The 12,684-nt window shown below is 43.5% G+C and overlaps 1 protein-coding gene across 1 annotated transcript in view; it reads right to left on the bottom strand.

Moving 5' to 3' along the window:
• Positions 1-3,084: 3,084 nt before the first annotated feature.
• Positions 3,085-12,684, bottom strand: part of TIMD4 (T cell immunoglobulin and mucin domain containing 4) — a 41,646-nt gene continuing 32,046 nt past the window's right edge. The window contains exons 5-8 of the mRNA XM_081092164.1: positions 7,966-8,048; positions 6,688-6,781; positions 5,232-5,271; positions 3,085-4,008 (exon numbers count right to left, since the gene is read on the bottom strand). Coding sequence (XP_080948290.1) covers positions 3,924-4,008; positions 5,232-5,271; positions 6,688-6,781; positions 7,966-8,048 — 302 coding nt within the window. The 3' untranslated portion in view covers positions 3,085-3,923. The remainder of the gene's footprint in view (positions 4,009-5,231; positions 5,272-6,687; positions 6,782-7,965; positions 8,049-12,684) is intronic.

The following is a 12,684-nucleotide window of genomic DNA, read 5'->3' on the forward strand; positions in this document are numbered from 1 at the left end:
CTGCGGACTGAAGGGTCCCAGGTTCGATTCTGGTCAAGGGCATGTACCTTGGTTGCGGGCACATCCCCAGTAGAGGGTGTGCAGGAGGCAGCTAATTGATGTTTCTCTCTCATCGATGTTTCTAGCTCTCTATCCCTCTCCCTTCCTCTCTGTAAAAAATCAATAAAATACTTTAAAAAAAAAAAAAGAAATGCCTGATACCCAGGTCTCCCCCATGCCAAATAAATCAGAACCTCAGAGGGGAATTAAGCATGAGTAGTTTTCAAGTTGCCCACATGACTCCAATGTGCAGCCAAGTTTGAAAATCAGTGCTTTACTTCCCAAACTGTAATGTGCATGTGAATCACAGAGAGACCTGTTGAAATGCAGATTCTGAGGGTCTAGGGTGGGGACTGATGTGTTTTTCTAACAAGTTCCTCCTTGATGACAATATTGATGGTCTGAGCCCACATTTTGTTTTTGTTTTTGTTTTGTTTTTTTAATATATTTTATTGATTTTTTACAGACTGGAAGGGAGAGGGATAGAGAGTTAGAAACATCAATGAGAGAGAAACATCAATTCACCTGCCTCCACACTCCCTACTGGGGATGTGCCCGCAACCAAGGTACATGCCCTTGACCAGAATCAAACCCGGGACCCCTCAGTCTGCAGGCCTACGCTCTATCCACTGAGCCAAACTGGTTTTGAATAGCCAAGATCTAGAATCTAGATGTAGCAATCTATTCTAATGGTGGATCTATATGAATTAAACTCTACTTGAGTCCAACTCAAAGCCACGCACATATACACAATGATCATTGCGATAGAGTTCAGAGCAGGGGCTGTCAATCAAAGAACCTGAAGGTTGCTGCTTTTGATCTAGTTTAGTTGTGGACTTACATTGACCAACCATCCCAGCTGGCCCAGGACTGAGGGAGTTCCCAGCATGTAAGAGGAACTTTGAGGTTTCAAACTAGGACAAGTGGTCACCCTAATTAGGGTGGTGTTTTTTAAAAAGCAACAGAAGAGCCAAGTTTTGAACTTCCTCATTCTAATTCCTCTTTCTGGGAGTGGCAGTCCACCATGGGGTCAAGTATGTGCTGGCAAAGATGGTTCAAGGAAAAGAAATGCTGAGTTGCATATACCAACAGGAACCTACTGGATATGACCTTGGAAGGGTAAATAATCGGGCATAGCCAAGTGCACGTAGGAAAATCCAAGAACAAGCCTATTACCTGGCTGCAGAGCTAAGCCTAGGCCCTAGGGTACCTGGACAAGCCCTCTGCTCTGGCACTGTTTCCTTATTGCTGGGGGTAACTCATTCCCCCTGTTTGGCCCTCAGTTTCACCAGCTAAACAAAATGAAAGATGTCTTTTCTGCTCCCCGGTGCCCCCACTCCATATGCAACACGGATAAAACCCAGGATGGCAAAACACCACCTTTTGAACTCTTACCATTTGCAACGTCATGGATGGAACTGGAGAGCATTATGCTAAGTGAAATAAGCCAGTCAATGAAGGAAAAATACCACATGATCTCACTCATTCATGGATAATAGAGACCATTATAAACTTTTGAACAATAATAGATACAGAGGCAGAGCTGCCTCAAACAGATTGTCAAACTGCAGCGGGAAGGCCGGGGAGGGTTGGGGGGCAGGAGGTAGGGGGGTAAGAGATCAACTAAAGGACTTGTATGCATGCATATAAGCATAACCAATGGACATAAGACACTGGGGGATAGGGGAGGCTAGGGGACTGTCTACGGCGGGGGGATAAAATGGACACATATGTAATACCCTTTGTAATACTTTAAGCAATAAATTTAAAAAACAAACAAACCAAAAATAACACCACCTTTTCAGCTCAGAGTGAAACCACCTTGTGTGAGCAGCCAGCTCCAGTCTCCCCAAGCGCCTTCCTAACAGCATTAGCATTCATCTCATTCCAGAACAGGTCCCCTCCTGGTCCTTTGAATCTCAGAGAGCTGAGAACCCACAATGCTCCCCTTCCTTCCTTCCTTCTTTCCTTCTTTCCTTCCTTCCTTCCTTCCTTCCTTCCTTCCTTCCTTCCTTTCTTTCTTTCTTTCTTTCTTTCTTTCTTTCTTTCTTTAACTGTAACTTGTTCACAAATCTAAATGAAACTCTATTTCAGATTCAGTGGCTTCCTCCTTCTGCTCTTGCCTCCACCTGGGGAGCCCACTTCTCAATTTTTTGTTTTCTTTAGAGAGACAGAGAGCCTCCCTAGCCACTCATTGCCGTGTTCCTGTTAACCTTTCATTAAGCCCGCTGACAGCTGGCCTCAGCTCTCGGTGAGTTAGTTCAACACGTTCCTGTTTCAATGTGTCCCACCTGGCTTCATTAAGGCTCCTGCCAGGTTCTCCACTTGCTGCTTCCTCTGAAAATGCAAATAAGATTCTGAGTAAATAATTTGCTGGCCAGGGAAGATTGAACTATAAAGGGGTAGGGAATTGGAGAACCGTCAAAACGCTCAGGCTGCCCAGGATCTGAGTAAAGGAACATCAGTTTGGGACCAAGCAGGTCAATGCCGCCCTCTGCAGGCATTAAGTCTTTCCTTCGAGCCCGAGCCCTCTGTGTGTGGGGTCCTTCCTGCCTGCCAAGGCTGTTCTGTCCCTGGGGGCTGGACTTAGGCGACCTCAGGCAAGTGCCTTCATCTATCTCTGCTTCTATTTTCTCAGCTCTGAAAGCAAGAACAGTATGCCTGGCCCACGGGGGCTGCTGGACCTGTGCGAGGAATCTACAGGCTGTACCAGTGAAGAATTTGAGACTGATTTTTTTTCCTCTCTTAAAAGTAATGTCAAAAGAGTAGACACAGGAAAGGTGGCTTCCTTGGAAGACTGTGTGCTTATTGCATTATTGCTGCGATTGCCCTAAACATACCAGGAAGTATGTCAGGGAAATTCCTTCCAGGTCTGGTGACTTCCCATTATTTCTGCCCCACCAGAGGCCTCCCTCATTCAGATACACATTCTTTCCATTCATTCATTCATTCAACAGCCATTTGCTTTCATCTCTCTCCCTGGGTCCTTCACACCGCAGTTATGGAAGTTTTAAAATAAATCTGTTCCTACTGAGGAGCACATTTCCACAAACTGTGTTTAATCTGGGTTGCCTTACAGTCAGATCACGCGTTGGCCCTCGTTGAATGGCCACGTCACTCACTGCATTTTGCTCTGATGGACTCTTGATTGTTCCCCAAATTAAATTCCCCAAGCAAGAATTAAGATGTGACACCATGGTCACCCCTAACGACACTCAAATGTAAACAGAAAATAATAGAAAACCAAGGAGTTTTGGAGATGACGTCAGTTCCTGCATTATTGATGAAGCATAGACCCAGGGCTGCTCACACCATCCCTGGAGTGGGGCACGCAACTCTGACAGTTGGGCACAGAAGGAGAGATACAAATGCATCCACAGCGAAGGCAACTACGGGAAGGGGAGGGGCCAGAAATCATGTCCCAGAAACAAGGTAATTTCCAGGGACATAGGGTGTGGTGTACCTGGAGCACTACCAGGTAAAGGAGAGATTAGACATGTTCTGTGTGAGCACCATGAGTTCCATGAGGACTGACAGGCAGATGCTGTCTGGAGAGAGACTTTGCTTTACATATTTCTAAGTCTCAGAACTGCCCTGCGATTGCATGGGCTCCCCTGGGTGTGGCAGTGAGCTCATCATCACTGAAAATGTTCAAGCATAGTGTGCAAGATCACTTGGCAGTGATGCTGGGAAGGAGATAAAGCGCTGGGCAGAGAAGGTGTGGTCTCTCAAGGACCTTCCACTTGTGAAACTAAAGCAAGACTGGCTCAGTGACACCAACGGAATAGACGGGGCTTTAAAAGCAAACAAACAAACATTCTAAGACTTATTGTGACAATTCCCACATCCTGCCCCTGTCCTCCGTTCTAAAAAAAAGTGGCACGTTATAGTGTGAAAAGGCCGTCTTCGTCTTCTCTTCCATGCTGTGGGTCATCCAGGACGTTTTTGCTTTCTCCGACGTTGTGTAGCCTACAGAGAGGAAAGAGGCTGTTAATGCGAACCACCACGACCAGGAATAAATGGATAAATTACACACAACTAACCAAGGCTCTTAGAGTTAAAAGGGTTCAGAGCCCATCCAGTCCAACTCTTTCATGTCACAGATGGCCAAACGGAGGCCCTAGGGCAGTGATGGCGAACCTTTTGAGCTCGGCGTGTCAGCATTTTGAAAAACCCTAACTTAACTCTGGTGCCGTGTCACATATAGAAATGTTTTGATATTTGCAACCATAGTAAAACAAAGACTTATATTTTTGCTATTTATTTTATATATTTAAATGCCATTTAACAAAGAAAAATCAACCAAAAAAATGAGTTTGCTTGTCCCCTCTGACATGCGTGTCATAGGTTCGCCATCACTGCCCTATGGGATAAAGGGTTTTTGTCAACCTATTTATAGGGAAGTTAGAAGTTTCTATATTAGAAAATATAAATCACAACCTAAAGGCATTTACTTACACACACAAGATCTACAACTGTGACCTTAGAAAGTCACCTTGCTGAGCCTCAGTTTCCCTACTTCTTAGTATTTATTTGTTAACAGATATTGTGGTATTAAGGCAATTATTAAGTGAAGACAAGGTTTTCATCACAGTTAACACCAAATCTTCTAATTCCTTTTCCAGAAAGTTATAGAACAGGATAAATATCCAAAATACCTTTTTAGAGATTCTTCAAACTATTAAACACACACACACACACACACACACACACACACACACACACACAAATAAAACTTTCTCCCATGGGTCCCATGGTGTAATTGGGCAGAAGAAACCATATCCCAGAAATGATATTCGATGTGTTTTTTTTTTTTTCATTTTTCATACTGCCACTCTCCTCTCCATGAACTCCAGTTTAACAATGTCCTTTTTTAAAGTGAGTTGCCAGAGTTGAACAAAGAACTTCTAGCACAGAGTAGAGTGATATATCACCTTCTTTCTTTTGCATGGAATACTTCTATTAATGCAACCTGCCTTTGCAGTTGCATGTTGGACAATGTAACAGTGTTAACCAAGGCAGAGGTAAATGTGAGCTAAATTCCCACCTCTTTTTCACCTCTAATGTCACATCTCTCCAACTCTGTATTTAATCAGAACACAAGCACAAGTCATTAAACCACTGAGTAGGATCTAATCATTTGTAACACCTTGTTCTATCATTACAATGATCAGTCATGCAAGATGAATTACCTTGTGTGTTTCTGGAAGCAATTGGTTTTCATGACTTTCCCTGGAAAGACAAGGCCACAGTATAAGCAGGGTGCTGTGCTAGGACCTTTGAAATGCTGGGGGAAGCCCACTACTATCTTAGGAAAAGCAGATGTAGTCTAAAGGTGACAACTGAGGACTGGAAAGCCAATTCTTTTCCTGGGTCAAATGACTGCTTCTTTAGGCCCCTAGGCAGTGCCCATCAACTACAAAGTTGTGGGCAATGGTGTTAAAGCTGCTTCATACCTGAGTCATTTGCCCACTCACAATCAAGTACTCATTTGGGTTTTAAAAAGGCGTTTACTTACACACACAAAATCTACAGCTCTGCCTTATGAGACTTACCCAGGATATCCAAACCCGCTACATGCCTTTGTAAATTTCCTTTGCCAGTGTTCACTAAGGGGCAGGTTTCAAAATACACACGTTTCCCTTGTGTTGCTCAAACAGGCTGAGATGAATACTAGTCTTATCTCCTCACTTGCTACCTTAAAACAGTTCCTGTTAATGACTAGAGAACAATTCCTCCCCTACCCTCCCCCCACCCCCATTTTATAGCAGGACAAGGGGCCACATGCCTGTCCTTTGGATGAAAACTATAAACCCTGTTTCATGACTCCTTTCTGTAGTGTCTTAAAACTTCTTTTTGAAGTGGGAGGTGGGGGCAAGGTCATGGACCAGCTGGAGAATTTAAATAACAGCTATGGTTGCTGCCCCTTGAAAAATGCAAATAAGAATGTCCAAGCACTTTTGCACATGATTTCAAGGGACTCACTCGCCCCTAAGTTCCATCTGTGGACCCCGGGTTAAGAAAGCTTGCTTAAAATGAACAAATAAGAAGACCAGGGATCATTCGTGGCTTTCTTCCTGGGACAATCCTAGCCAGAGGGGGAGGCTAGACCAGGGCTTCCTCCACCCAAGACACTGATAATAAGAGCAGTTTCCACTTAAGGCGCTCATGAGCACGGGATGCGTTAGGCCTGTCAAGAGTCTAGGGCTGCACACTCCTCCCAGGCCCGGGCCATGGTTGGGCTTGTGCAGGAGGCAACCGATTGATGTGTTGCTCTCACATCGATGTTCTCTCTGTCTTTCCCTCTCTCTTCCACTCTCCCTAAAAATCAATGGAAAAATATCCTCGGATTAACAAATGAGGATTAACAAAAACAAAACAAAGAAAGAGTCTAGTCAGGACTGACACAGAGTAAGTGTCCAATGAGTGAAGGTGCTCTCTTTTTTTCCCCAAAACAGAACTCTATCAGGAAGATGGTACACAAAGCTTTAGCATCCTTGGGAGAATGGCTTTACCTCCTTGACCAGGATGGAGACAATGTCAGAAAGGAACTCTGGGAAATGGAGAAAAGGAGCAGGAAGCAGCATTGATCTGCTCCCAGGCCCCCCTGGAGTCTCCATAGCTCTAAAGGGCTTCATCCATCCTTACCTCGAAGTAGAAGCGCTACAATCAATGCAACCAGCACAAATCCCAGGGAGGGAGCAATGATCTTCGCAAGGAAGGAGCTGCCCACCTGGTTCAACTGGTGAGACACAGGGAAGATGATTGGGCCACTTGTTTCTGAAGGTTCACACGCACATGAGTTTCCCATCCCAACCACACCCTCCAATGGCCAGAGCTTCACTGCATCTCACCACCTTTTGCCCATGTGTCTCATGTTCAAAACAAAGCCAACCTTACAAATAAAAGAAAACTATTTTTTAGCCCGGCTGGTATGCTCAGTGGTTGGACATCAACCCGTGCATCAGGAGGTCACCAGTTTGATACATGGTCAAGGAACATGTCTGGGATGTAGTTGTGGGTTTGATCCCCAGTAGGGGATATCCAGGAGGCAGCCAATATATATTTCTATCTCTCCCTTTCCCTTCCTCTCTCTGAAATCAATAAAAACATTTTAAAAATTTTTCTTTACTTTCTGAAAACCCAAAACATTGTCCAGATACAGGCTGTGGGGCTTAGGGGTCTGAAGGTAAAAAAAAAAATAATAATGGTGCTGTGTGCTGTGTTCACTGTCAAATCACTAGGCTGGGCACTGCCTGAGTCCTTCGAGCTCTTCCTAGCCCTGCACAGTCCTTCTCATGGCTGACTCAGACTTCTAGAGGCAACAAGATCAAAGAGGAAAATGGAACCCAATGTCACATTTCCTACTGCAGTGGTTTTCAAAGTGTAGCTAGGGAACCCATGAGATTAAAATGATGTTCATGAGACATTACTGGCCATTTTGACTATCCTTCTCTCCTGCGCTGTACAGCGGAGATTCCCAGAGGTTGCAAGGGGTATGATGGTATGGAGAAATGAGAATCTAAGCAGATATGAGAATCTCTCTGTCTTCTGTTGAGATTTGTGAATGTAAAGCATTGCCACTTTCCTCACTTATATTTTTTCATTTGGGAAAAATGGTGGCAGGTGACAATTCTGCAGGGTGTCACTAATCCTGGGCCAATTGGAAGGAACACACAATGATTCCCCATGTATTTTTATTTTCTATTTTTGGCTTTTCAAAGCATCTGTGCATATAGAAGTCATAATATTTATGTTATTTCTGCTGAGAGTACAAGCCTACAAATTCCTTAGCTATTTCAGAACATTCGTGATGCATTTTGCAGCTTTGGTGTAGTTTCTCTCCCTAATCCATTCCTGCAAACCCCTGATGTAGATTTTAAAAATCTAAGTCACATACTTCAAATATTTCACAAAAATGTTTACCTGTTCTGGTTCAACTTCATTTTCCACAAGACTTGTTGTCTCAGGGGCTGGGAAGGAAAAAGGAGAGGAACTGTCTATTTTTCCTGTGGGAGAACGAAATATCACATTTTGAAATAGGCATTTCAAAGCAAAGCTGGAATTTCAGTTGATGTGTTTACTCTTTTAATATCATCTTTTTTGATACAATTTATTTATGAACATTTGATATGGTTTTATCTAAAGCGCATCTGCTACCCAGCATTACCCCACAGGAGCAGCCCCATTTTATAGATAGGTAGAGTGAGGCATTAGACCAGCAGGCTATCAGGTCTACTAGTAAGTTTTCTGTAGGCCCCGACAATGGGAAGATTTTTATCCAGAAGAAAATTTGTCACTCTATCAGTTAACATATATTTATTGACTATTTATTACAGGCCAAATACTTATGGTAGCTGTACCATTGACCTTGTCAATGAATTTACAACTTAGTGCAGAAGACCAAATTTAAACAAATAATGTGAACACTTGAAAAACAGTTATAATTATGCAAAATTCTGGGAAGAATTAGTATAATATATCATAGGTCCATACCATGAGGATGGCTGACCTGTTTGGAGGGTCGAGAAACATGTCCTTGAGAATGTGAAGTTTTAGCTGAGATGTGGTGTCATTTATATATAACTGATCTTTGAGTTCAACAAGGAAAATATACTGAGAATCTTACTAAGTGCTAAGCACTGTTCCAGGTACTAAGAGCGCTGAGATGAGTATGGCATGGCCCTACTCTCACAAAACTTACAGTCCATTAGAGAAGGTTATTTAAGCTAACAGTCCAAGAGTAAGGATGCTGGAGAATGGACAGGTGGCTGGAGAGGGTGGGCAGAGGGAGAGGCACAAGGCCAACATCGTAGTTCAGTGAGAGCTATTAGAATTAAGCTCCATTTGGACAGGGTCCCCCTCTGCCTGCTCAACAAGGGAACCCCAACACTTCCTGACACATACTTGATGCTCAATAAGTGGATTTGAATCTGAATCAAGGTTGAGCGGGAGATACTGATCTGAGGGTCATCAGTATCTGGGGAGCCATTCAAATCCTCAGAGTGCATAAGAAATCCAAGGGCTGCATGTCCAGAGAGTGAACAGGTGTCCTGGGACACCCCGTGCTTAACAGGTGGGCTGAGGAAGTGAAGGAGGAGGCAGGAGAAAGGGGTAAAAAAGCAGTGTCATAGAAGGCTGGGCAGGAGAAAATGTCCAGGAAAGATGCAAAATCATCGTGCAGTACAATCTTCTGATAGGAACAGAATGTAATGCCACACAAGACAGACCTAAATGGAATAAATGCCTAGGCTAATAATTACTCAAACTGAGCATCATTTCCCCCAAGCTTCTGCGCACGCAAGGCAAAAGGAGAAATGTGATCGGTTTCATAAGGCTCATAATTTGCTACAGGAGAGCTTATGGACAGGGAGAGTGACTTGCTGAACATCTAGAAGCACAGAACTCTGAGGGGGAAGTCGGCATGTTTTATATCCTACAACTCAGTTATTGTTGTTTTACTCTCTGCTATTATCCCCTGGAGCTGGAAATTGCAGGTAAGAATTCAAAACTCCTACCCCTTTTCTGTCAGAATCCTGTTAGACTACAATCATTTGTGATGGATAAGCCTGAAATTGAAACCGTTACAGAGAAAAGCCAGCCTGGGTCAGTTTTGTCAGAGCAAATCTGTATTTTAAATTGGAGTCATCTAATGAGGGAGGCATCTTGCAAACACACACACACTGCGGAATGATAACCAAACAGCACTATTTCTCTTCTTTTCTTTTTTCCTTCAAAAAATGCCAAAAGCCCCAGTGGGAAGCAGTACAAGGGCCGCAGTATTGTACACAAACGAGCAACAAGAAACTCAAGTCAGTGATTTTTCTTCCTTGTGAAGAGTAGCGACGCGAACGGCTCAGGGATGTGGGTTAGACAAGACCATTGGTTTTCATCTGTGCTCTCCTGGCCCCACATTCTCAAGGCCCTGCACTCTGACACAAACATCGTCAGGAAAAGGCAGGAGCCTCCCAAAACTTGTAAGAAAAACAATCCTGTGAGAGGGGAATTGTAGTGGTTTGAATATTGTTCTCCCTGCCCCAGATCATGTCTCTAGGATCTCTCAGGTTGCGACCTTATTTAGAAATAGGGTCTTTGCAGCTGTAATTAGTTGAGGATCTTTGGATGAAGTCATCCTAGATTTAGGATAGGCCCTGAATCCAATGGCTTGTGTCCTTATAAGAAGAGAAGAGGAGGCAGAGATATACAGAGAAGGCCATGTGAGGATGGAGGCAGGGGTTGGAGTGATGCTGCCATAAACCAAAGAGTTCCAGGGGGCAGCAGAAGCTGGGAGAGGCAGGGAAAGATCGGCCTCTTGAGCTTTCAGAAAGAGCAGGGCCCTGCTGACACCTGGATTTCAGGCTTCTAGCCTCCAGAACTGTGAGATAATAAGTTCCTTTTGTTTTAAGCCACCTGGTTTGTGGTACTTTGTTACTGCAGCCCTGGGAAACTCATATAGGAGTGAAAGGGAATGGACATACAGAAGATGAGAGGGACCTTCAGCTGGGGGTAACCAGCCTAAGAAAGAGTCAGGAAGTAGGTGCCGAGCACAGGTAAGAAGACTAACTCTACTGAAGGGCCTAGCATTAAACTCAAAAGAATGCCATCTAATGTCATATTATTACTAACAGTCCAATGGGCATATCATCCTCAGGAGCAACCCTGTGGGTAGACACTGTCTCATACTGCCCGTGCAAACCCTGAGGCTCAGAAGGTTGAGCAACTTGATCAAGGTCACAGAGGCTGCAGGTGGGGGAGCTGGGACTTGAGCCTGCATGGTTGACATTGACACCTATGCTCTTGAGGACCTCATTATACAGCAGCTGAAGCACAGTTGTACCAAGTACAAAGCATGGTCTGCAGCAAGGATGCAAGCAGGAATGTCCAGTACCATGATTTGCATGGAATCTAGAAAAAGAATGATCCAGAACAGTGGTCTCCAAAGAGGGCCTGGTGCTTACCATGACGGTGCAAGGCCGTCCACTGGGTATGGGGAAAATGAGAGTGTCTATTTACATGTATTTAAATTCCATCCTTTCAACATTTATTTGGGAGGAGTATATTTCAAAACATATATATGAATATGGAGGTTGTGTAAACAAATTATCAATAAATGTTTTTATTAATCAGAATACATTGTTAATCTGGTCTAGAGAAGAATGAGTCACTTGTCTCTTGAACAGTTGGGAGACCATGGTAGGCAGAATAATGACAGCTAAAGGTGTCCACTTCCTAATCATCGGAATTTGTGAATATGTTTGCTTACATGGCAAAAGAGACTTTGCAATGTGATTAAGCCACAGATCCTGAGATGGAAAGATTTATCCTGGACCAGCTACTGAGCCCAATGTAATCACCAAGACCCTTCTAAGAGGTAGGCAAAAATGTCAAAGTTAGATACATAATAATGGAAGAAGAGGTCAGAGAGAGAGAGAGAGAGATTTGCAGATGCTACATTGCTGGCTTTGAAGATGGAAGAAGGGGCCTCAAGCCAAGGAGCATTAAACTCAAAACTAAAAAGAAATACTAACAGGCTAAATGCATCTGACTTTAAGTGGAAGTGTTATAGGCAATTATATTTTTTCTTAATACTACTTTTGCATAATTTTGAAATCTTTTCAAATGTAAAAATCTTGACTGTAAAATATCCCATGTGTCATGTGTTAATCACTGGAGACTGTCTAAGATGCCTGAGTCACGAGCTAACCCTTAGGGTGGGTGTCATTTCTCTGAAGCAGTACCACAGTGACCTTCTAAGCGAAACTTTGAAGATAGGTGTTAGGAACCCATTAACCCACAGTCAAAGACGGTTTGGGTGGTCCTGTTAGCAAAACCACCTTCCTAGTCTGAGAGTACTGACATGCAAAGATGTACAGGATGTATATTTACATCTATCTGTATATAGAAAAGCCTTAGCTATGAGCCAACTGGCTGATAGTTCAGCTGTCCGACTGATAGCTATGATGAGCACTGACCACCAGGGGGCAGACACTCAACGCAGGGGCTGCCGAGCTGCCATGACTTGGCAGCTCCAATTCTCAGGTGTCGCACCCAGAACCAGAGAGGAGGGAGCCCAATTCCGGGGTGCATCACCCAAGAACCACCCTCTCCCAATCCAGGACCCCTCGGGGGTTGTCAGAGAGCTGGTTTTGGCCCGATCCCCACAGGCCAGGCTGAGGGACCCCACATGTGCACCAATCTGTGCACCAGGCCTCTAGTCTCTATATAATAGCTACGTTGTTTCTGTAAAGTTAAAATGGTTTGTTTGTTTTTTTAAAGAATGAGTACCTATAAAAATGGGTGAAATTCAAGTAGGAATTGTAGACTAGCTAGTTGTGCCAATTTCTTGGTTTTGACAATGTACTGTAGTAATATGAGATGGTACCATTGGGGCAAGTCAGAGGAATGTACAGACCTCTCTACTATTTTTGCAAGTTTGTGTGAGTTTAAAATTATTTCAAAATAAAAAGGTTTTTTTTAAATGATTTAAATTTCAGCCATTTCCTATGGCTCAATCTAATATATACATGATCCATAGGGGCCTTTGTGGTAAAAAATTGTTGAACAAAATTGTTGAATGAATTTTAAAGCAAATTTAAAACAATATAAAAAGTAATTTCATAAAACATTTGAAAATGTTGTAACGAA

Source organism: Myotis nattereri (assembly GCF_964212035.1).
Source record: "Myotis nattereri genome assembly, chromosome: 5".
Lineage (NCBI taxonomy): Eukaryota > Metazoa > Chordata > Mammalia > Chiroptera > Vespertilionidae > Myotis > Myotis nattereri.